General features: G+C 55.0%; 1 protein-coding gene across 16 annotated transcripts in view; it reads left to right on the forward strand.

Moving 5' to 3' along the window:
* Positions 1–7,733, forward strand: part of MADD (MAP kinase activating death domain) — a 40,801-nt gene extending 33,068 nt beyond the window's left edge. For 13 of the 16 annotated variants that reach the window (XM_042959137.1, XM_042959147.1, XM_042959138.1 and 10 more), the window contains 6 exons: positions 1,510–1,674; positions 1,923–1,995; positions 2,136–2,242; positions 4,406–4,475; positions 6,371–6,417; positions 6,747–7,733. In XM_042959137.1, the coding sequence (XP_042815071.1) occupies positions 1,510–1,674; positions 1,923–1,995; positions 2,136–2,242; positions 4,406–4,475; positions 6,371–6,417; positions 6,747–6,851 (567 nt within the window). In that variant the 3' untranslated portion in view covers positions 6,852–7,733. Of the gene's footprint in view, positions 1–1,509; positions 1,675–1,922; positions 1,996–2,135; positions 2,243–4,405; positions 4,476–4,499; positions 4,585–6,370; positions 6,418–6,746 lie in introns of all 16 variants that reach the window. The other 3 variants (XM_042959145.1, XM_042959146.1, XR_006208550.1) reach the window with 2 other exon arrangements.
* The last annotated feature ends 626 nt before the right edge of the window (positions 7,734–8,359 follow it).

Genomic DNA, 8,359 nt, shown 5'->3' on the forward strand with positions numbered 1-8,359 from the left:
CATAAAGTATGATGAGCGTTATGAAAGAAGATGCTCAGGGGAGTAGGCAGTCTGGGAAAACATAGCAGAGGGTCTAGGAGTCATGGGTGACCCCTTAGAAGTGACCTTTGAGTTTAGACTTAGAAGAAGTAGGAATGAATGGCTGAAGCGGGGGAGGGGGAGAGTTCCAGGGTGACTCAGAATGGATAGGACTCAGTGATGTAGTGAGAGGCAAAAGGAGTCTTGCATCACTCCTTCATGTCTGGCTTGGGCAGCTGGGTGAATGGTGACACCATTTACTCAACTAGGGGACGCAGAAGGAGGATCTACCCAGGAAGAGATGTGGACTTCAGATTTGGACATGATGAGATTGAGGTGCTGCCTCGAGCCATCCAGAAGAGAGGGATTCAGGAACTCAGGAAGATGGTCTCATGTGGAGAAAGACTTGAGAACCGTTGATGGGGTCATAATAATCATTGCTACATTTTCTATATTGTAATTATTATTATCGTTACAGCATCTAACTCTAGAGTACTTCCTGTGTGCCTGGCTTTGTTCTAAAAAGTCTGTGCACGTTAACTTATTTAATCTTCACATGAGGAAACGTAGAAACGTAGATGCAGGCTAACTTGTTCAAGGTGACACAGCTAAGTAATGGGACAGCCAGAAACCTAATGCAGTCAGATCTTGGAGAGTGTTGAACAAGAAAAGAATGTGAAGGAGGACTTCACATTCACTTTCATTTATATCTTCCTGAATTGTATAATATTTTTTGCAGTAAGCATTGCCCACGTGTCACTTGTATGGTTAATTACTTAAAAGATTTATGCAGAGGGGTGCCTGGGTGGCTCAGTCGGTTAAGTGTCTGACTTTGGCTCAGATCATAATCTCACAGTTTGTGGGTTCGAACGCCATGTCAGGCTCTGTGCTGACAGCCTGGAGCCTGCTTCAGATTCTGTGTCTCCCTCTCTCTCTGGCCCTCCCCCATTTGTGTTCTGTCTCTGTCTCTCTCTCAAAAATAAGTAAACATCAATAAATAAATTAATTAATTAATTAATTAAGATAAAAGATTTATGCAGAACTAGGATCAAGGCAGTATTAGAAAATCATTGGTTCCATTTTTTTCTCCTTGGTTAAGTCTGCCATAATCCTCTGCCTTTGCACTCGTCAACAGAGATGATTCCTAAGGTTGGAACATGGCGGCATGAGATTCCCTCTTAAGCCTAGAACATCTAAGAGGTAACAGACACTGGTTGAAGTGAAAATTGAAACTCTGGTTGAGCCTCCCTCCTTGCTCACAGGCTCCTGCCAGTGATTCCTTTTCTTCCAGTAAACCTTCTAGTGGACAGTATGCCCAGCAGTTCAGTGTTTGTGCCTCCACCAAAGGAAGACTGTGAACAGAAGGCAGAAAACCTGACCGTGGGGATGCTCCCGGGACCAGCCGTCCCACCCTTTCCCTGTAGCGTGGCCTGGGCTGAAGGAGACTTTAAGAGACAAGCGCCACTGACCCCGCTCTGTGCACTCCTGCAGGTGTGTGATGACTGTGTGGTGTTGCGTAGTAACATCGGGACGGTGTATGAGCGCTGGTGGTACGAGAAGCTCATCAACATGACCTACTGTCCCAAGACCAAGGTGTTGTGCTTGTGGCGTAGAAATGGCTCTGAGACTCAGCTCAACAAATTCTATACTAAGAAGGTACCCGTGAGCTCTGTTTGAGCTGGGGGTGGGCACTGAGGGCGGAGGCTGGAGTTTCTTTCAGGGAAGTTAAAATTCCACAATCCGTGTCAGAGCCCCACTCTTGCCTCTGGCTGTCGTGTGGCACACATGAAGCTGTCTCTGGCGCCCTGGCATCGGCCCAGGCCCTTGGCAGCCGTTAGAGAGCAGAGCAGGGGGACTCCGGAAGGCTCGGACGACAGGACAGCTCTCTCCCCCGTGTGCTGCAGTGTCGGGAGCTGTACTACTGTGTGAAGGATAGCATGGAGCGAGCTGCTGCCCGACAGCAAAGCATCAAACCCGGTGAGAAGACAATGATTCCCCGAGCAAGTGCCTCCCGCTTATCTTTACCCGTGCTCCTGCGTGTCCGAGGCCTGACAAGGAAGTCAGGCGTGGGGCTCCCCGTCTCCCCAGTCAGCTGATGACCTCCTCCCCCACCGCAGGCCCTGAACTAGGTGGCGAGTTCCCCGTGCAGGACATGAAGACGGGTGAGGGTGGCCTGCTGCAGGTCACCCTAGAAGGGATCAATCTCAAGTTCATGCACAACCAGGTAGGTGCCAGTGGCAGCACAGGCTTCCTAGCCCTGTTTTTCCATCTGCTGTGAGGCTCAGTGTCCGGGTCCCAGTGCTTTCCCAGTGAGCCTGAGGGCCTTTGGGGCCAGTGGGAGGATTGGAGCAGCTGGACCAGAGAGAGAAATCAGAGTGAGGGCACAGTGACGTTGGTGACCACCTTGAAGGTGCAGGGGGGAGCCCATGTGGGGGGCTGGGAAAGAGGGGGAGCCTTGGTGGCTAGGCTGCCTCCGTCCATTAGACTCAGCACAGTGTGAGTGGGAGCGTCTCACTTGGCCCTTCTTCGCACAGTGTCTGCCTTCCCTTATTCCCAGGGTGTGCTTTTGCTTGGTGGTTTTGCTTTTGAGAGTCTAGACCAGCTGATCTCCTTGCGTGTTGCTGGTGTGCGTGAAGCGTGTGTGTGTGTGTGTGTGTGTGTGTGTGTGTGTGTGTGTGTGTGAGAGTAGCTTGTGTCTGTCCTATCTGGAGGATGTGTGTTTATTTGCCGATTTCTCCTGCTGATTCTTCTTCCTATTCTTTTCGTGCCTCTGAGTGTCCCCACTCTGCCCCCTGCTCCACAGGCCCCGCTCCCTTTCCTTGACTGGGGAGCACATCAGAATACATCTTTCTCTCATTGTGATTCACTATAGGAGCTGACTTTTTTTTTCTCTTGGTCTTTTAACGCAGTGATACTTTTTCTCTCAGTGGACATTCCTTAAGCTAATTCCTTTCTGAGGCCAGCGCATCATCCCAGGTCCGTTCCCAGTTCTGCCTCTTCACACAAGTGCCTTCCCTACCCCTTCCCTGACGTACTGGTTCCTCTCCTTGAGGTTCTGAGCCAGGTCCGAATGTGTGAAGCACCACAGCCCCTGGCCAGGCAGCAGATACTCAGGGGAGGTGAACATCTGGACTCTGTGGCTTTCTTCCTCCACTGCCATTTTAGTTCTCCTTCTTTTAGGAATCTAACCGGGCAGCTTTGGTGTGATGGGAAACAGCTGCTCAGGCAGGGTACTGTCAGCAGTATATTTACTATCAGTAACATTAATGTATTGAATAGTATACTTGAGACCTTAGGGTCAGCCCAAAGAGAGGTTCACTGAAGTACTTTTCTGGAACATGAAGGTGCCAGCACTTCTTGGGAAGCGGGCTTCTGACTGCATTTAGAGGCTTCCCCCGATGCCTTACCTTCTGAAGAAGAGATCTTGTTAAACAACAGCCAGATGCCCTCTTCTGGGTACCAGCGTCAGCAGAGCCCCTCTGGACCAACCTAATGTCTAACCATTAGCACCGCATGCACGAGCTGGTCTGTAGTTTAAGGCTTCGCCCTAGAAGAGAGATCCTGCCTATAGGGGGAGTCAGACCCTGACTGATAACGAGATAATGGCCCTGGGGTCCGTCTTCCACCACCTAACAGTCCTTCGGAGTTGAAGCATTGGACCCTCTGGGAGAGTCCGACAGAGTGGGGTAACAAGTGGGCCTTTGGAGTCAGGATGTGCTTGGATTCAGAGCCCAGCTTCAGTACTCACGGGCAGACAAACTTTCTGATCCTCTGCCCTCAGCTCGAAAACGAGGGCGCTACTGCATGCTGGGCCACATAGGTGTAAGGATAACAAATAGTATTTGTGGAACTCCTAGTAGCTGCTCCTAAGAGGTAGCTGTTACTGTATCACCGTGTACTTCTGGGGAGAGCCTGGATTTTGTTTCAAGGAAGATACCAACACCTCCCACCCCAAGGACAATCTGAGGGGAGCTTTGCGCCCGTGCCAGCCCTCTGCGCCGGAGGAGGATGCATGGAAGGGTAGAGAGCTGATGGGCTGAGCGGGGAGACCCCTGGGGCACCGTGTCCTCCAAGCGCTGCCCTGGGCAGAGGGTATGGGCGGGCAGCCCAGGACAGCAGAGGGGCCTTCGGGTTGGGTTTGACCGTTAAAACTAACGCCTTCATTTTTCTCCCATGCTTTCTCCTCCGGCCAGGAGCGGAAGGTACATGCCCTTTCTGCTGTCTTCGCTTCTTAGCGCTTTTGAGTTGTGTGTGTGTGGATTCTTTGGTCCTCCCTTTGGGAACTAGGTCTTCCGTGTGTGGGTGGGGCTAGAGCTGGGAGAGTGGGCTTTGTGGGGCAGGGGGAGAGCCTTTGGGCCTTACCCCGCCCTCCCTCCCTCTCTTGCAGGTTTTCATAGAGCTGAATCACATTAAAAAGTGCAATACAGTTCGAGGCGTCTTTGTCCTGGAGGAATTTGGTAATTACACTATTTTGCTCTTAGGTCTGGACTCACATGGCAGTAACTCAAACCTCGGAGCTCCAGAGGAGGGACTAGAGGCAGAGAGAAGAACCACCTCTGCAGAGAGGTCAGGAGGATTAGGAGCGATAGGGAAGAAAAGGGAACCCGAGATGAGCAAAGGGAAGGAGGAAGAAAGAAAAGAGAGACCAGAGCTGCTAGGGAGTGGGTCCCGGAAGAGCAAGTGGCCTTAGACAGGGTTAGAGTTCAGAGATGCCCCTACAAAGGCTCAGCGAGCTGGTGCCACCTTCCCTTGCTTGGCCAGCTGGTGATCAGAAAGTTCTGGGGCAGAGCAGACGGGCAGTTTCCAAGCTCTACTGTGTTCATGTCGCCTGCTGCGATTCTCCTGACAGCCCAGTGCTCCGTGTAGCCACCTGGTGCCGCTCTGGTGTCCCCTGAGCCTCTGCGCTGGAGGAGGGCGCATGGTGGTACCGGCAGACTCACTCTGGAGGGCAGGGAGCCTCGTGGGCCTCAGAGGCAGGCAGGGCAGTTGTAGCTGGAGGCTGGGAGCCAGCCTCCCTGCAGCCAGGCGCTGAGAAGTGGTGTAGTGGGTTCTCACCCTGGGGCTTTGAGTTCCTGCTGTGTTTGTGCTTCATTCTTTTGTGCCCCCCATCGCTGCTATGAAAACCTTCGTTCTCCAGCAGGTAAAGTGACCTCGGCTCGTGCTGCCTCCCCCCAGGCCCCTGCCTGGGCCCTGCCGTGGGTGGGATGGGCTCCCTTCAACCAGACCAGCCGCTCCCATTGCCAGTTGTCTCATCCCTTTTCTCCCCACCCTCTTCCTCTCAGCCTCCCCCCACCCGCGTGCTGGCTCACTCGTTCTGAGTTTTCTCCCCTGTGTGCTCCCTCCTCTCTTCTGCCAGAGAGATATTTGGGGGAATCTTTCAACTCAGAAGAAGGACCTGGGCTTCTTGCTCTACCTATGATGAGTTTATTCCCTGGTTAACCCTGGGTCCCCCTGAGTTCTACCTCCCAGGGTCGGAAGAAGGTGTGGCCAACTCTCCTGCTACCTTTTCTGGCCCCCAGGGTGATGCCATGCCCCCCTGCTCCCCTCTCCAGGGGCCATCAGGATGGCTGTGCCCCGGGGGGGGCCTTACTCCTTCCTCTGGCCAAGCAGAACCCCTGCATGGCTGGGGCAGGGGTGACTCTTAGTCTTGCATTCTGGGCTGTGAACATGTGTGTATTTTGCCTGATGCTCCCTGTCACCTCCCTCCCCGGGTGCTGTACTCGCCTGTCTTCCGCTCGGTGTGTCTGCTCCAGAGCCCTCTGACGCTCTCCCTCACACAGGCAGGCCTGGGCCTCTCCTGCCACTCAGGGAAGGAAACTTACAGGTCTGGTGGGTTGAGTATCATGCCGCTTCTTCATCCAGCCTAAGGACCCTCTGTGTAGAGGCTGGGAGTGCAGGGAACCATGCTTAACATGAACAGTCTCGGGCTGGTCACAGGGATGAGTTCTTGGGCATCTCAGCACGGCGAGAGGCACAGGCTAGAGACAACTCTCAGCCAAAACGTGGGAACGCCCCACCGCAGCTCCGCAGGGCCCTGGACAGTGGCAGTGAACAGGCTGGTGAGAGGCCAGCCCGCTCCCCTGCTGAGGCTCTCCAGGAAGTGGGTAGAGTCACAGCCATGGCACAGGGAGCCACAGCAGGCCTCAGAGGTCTGGCTGAGGAGTCTGGGGCAGCGGCCTCTCATCCAGCAGCAGCTGGACAGAAGCTGGCATGGCCTGAGCCGCCACAGCCGCTGGGACATGCCACGGTGGGGAAGGGGACCCTGGTGCCGGGCGCTGCCGCCTGGGAGAGCCTGGCACTACCGCTCTTAGTTTTGAACTTTCTGTTTTGTCTCTTGCCCGTCCGGTTTTAGTTCCTGAAATTAAAGAAGTGGTGAGCCACAAGTACAAGACACCGATGGTGAGTGTGCCGCCCAACCCCGGCAGGCCAGTGTGCGCAGGGCTCCCTGGGGACCTTCAGACAGGAGTGGGTGGGCCCTCTGAGAGCATGGGGTACGGGGCACTAGGAATGGTTTGAGAGCTGAGTTTGGTCGAGATGCCACAGGTCCAGCTGAAGCCGAAACCAGTCTTCGGCCCTGGGAGAGAGAGACACGCGCGCAGATCCCCTCTCCCGCCGGCCAGCTGTGAGCCCCGAGCCCCGTGTGAGGGCAGAGTTTCCTGCTTGGCAGCCACGCGTGGTGATGCCGGAATCTCAGGAACTTGATCCGTCTGGTTTTCTCTTCCCTCTAGGCCCATGAGATCTGCTACTCTGTGTTGTGTCTCTTCTCATATGTGGCCGCAGTCCGTAGCAGTGAGGAAGATCTCAGGACCCCACCCCGGCCCGTCTCGAGCTGATGGGAGGGGTCGAGAGCCCCCCCAGCCCGGGGGATGTGCTTGCGTCTGCCGTCCGCAAGCGCACCGTGCTGCGCGCGCATGTCCTCTGCGAGCCCCTAGCCATGGCTTAGTCGGTCCAGAGTTGTGTGTTTCAGCGTGTCTTAGTGTCTGTCACAGGACTCAGCCGGTTTCCTCCCCCTGCTCCCTCTCCACTCCCAGGAGACCAGCCTCCTGTCCCCTCAGGGCTCAAGAGTGATGTCTGTCTGTCTTTTGGGCCGATGGCTTGTAAGAACTCTGAGTACAGTACGAGCCCAACCTTGCGTGTCCCTGAGACATTTGTGTCGTGGTTCCTCGTCCTTGGTGTTATGACCCTCCAGTGCAGGACTCTGGCTGTCCGTCTCCTCTGATCCGGCGTGACTGGGTCCTGGGCGAAGGCCCACTCAGTGCAGAGTGAGGGGAGCTTGAGACCTGTCCTCCAGAGAAGGGGTGGGCAGGGAAAGGCCGGGAGAGTCACGGGGCAGCAGAGTCAGTGGCAGCCTCCCTCCTTCCTTACGCGTTTCCCAAGCCCGTAGCTGCCGCCTGCCACGGCTTCCCACTGCGGTGGAGCCGCACCGAGGGGCTCCTTCTCGCTGAGCAGCAATTTCCCTAAGGTCTGCTTTGCCTCGTCATGAGAGATCAGAGTGGTTGGGCTGGGAGAGTCCCAGAGACCACTGGCTACCATGCCCGGGAACCAGGTAGGGGAGAGCCGAGCTCAGTGTACACGTCCGTGTCTGCAGGCAGCTGGGTGCTGGAAGGGAGGGATGGCCTGGGAGTGGGCAAGAGGTGATTGTACATATTTCAGCTCTACGTTATTTATAAAAAATGTACAGATGTGTGAATGTGAAATAAATGTCCTTAACTCTCCTCGGGCTCCTGACCGCCTTGTATTTAATGACGCCTCCTCTCCGCCCAGGCCTGAGGAAGGCTTTCCCTGGACTCTACAGAGGCATCTCAGGCCTAGAAGGAGGGAGATGAGATCGTGCGCATTGGAGTCCTGGCATGCTGAAGCCCCAGCCTCCCACCCCGCTTCCAGGAAGAGGCTATGGGAGGGGCTTCCTGCCCTATGTCCCCCGCCCAGCCCCCCAAGGGCTGCCCTGCTAAGGACTGGCCACTGGAGGAAGCAGCCAAACTGGGCTTAGACATTTGAGCAGAGAGATTCATTTAGCAGTGAAGGAAAAAACCAGGGCCCCCCTTGCCCCTCACAGGTGCGGTCCAGAGAGGTGGCATGACTTGGCCAGGGCGTCTCACAGAGCCTGGAGCCCGGGCTCAGGGCTCTTGGCCAGGAGTGCCTTAGGTTGGGTGGGACTCTTAAGAGAAGCAACCCTAGGACCAGGCTTCCTGGAATTTTTTTTTCTATGCCATGGAAAATCCTCTGGTGCTACCTGGACAAGAAAGACCGTCCACACTATCAGGGCACTCTGAGACCGGCTGGCTGGCTTCTTCCTCCCAAAAGTAGACTGATAATTGGATTTAGGCTCCCTATGGGGAAA

Source organism: Panthera tigris, chromosome D1 (assembly GCF_018350195.1).
Source record: "Panthera tigris isolate Pti1 chromosome D1, P.tigris_Pti1_mat1.1, whole genome shotgun sequence".
NCBI lineage: Eukaryota > Metazoa > Chordata > Mammalia > Carnivora > Felidae > Panthera > Panthera tigris.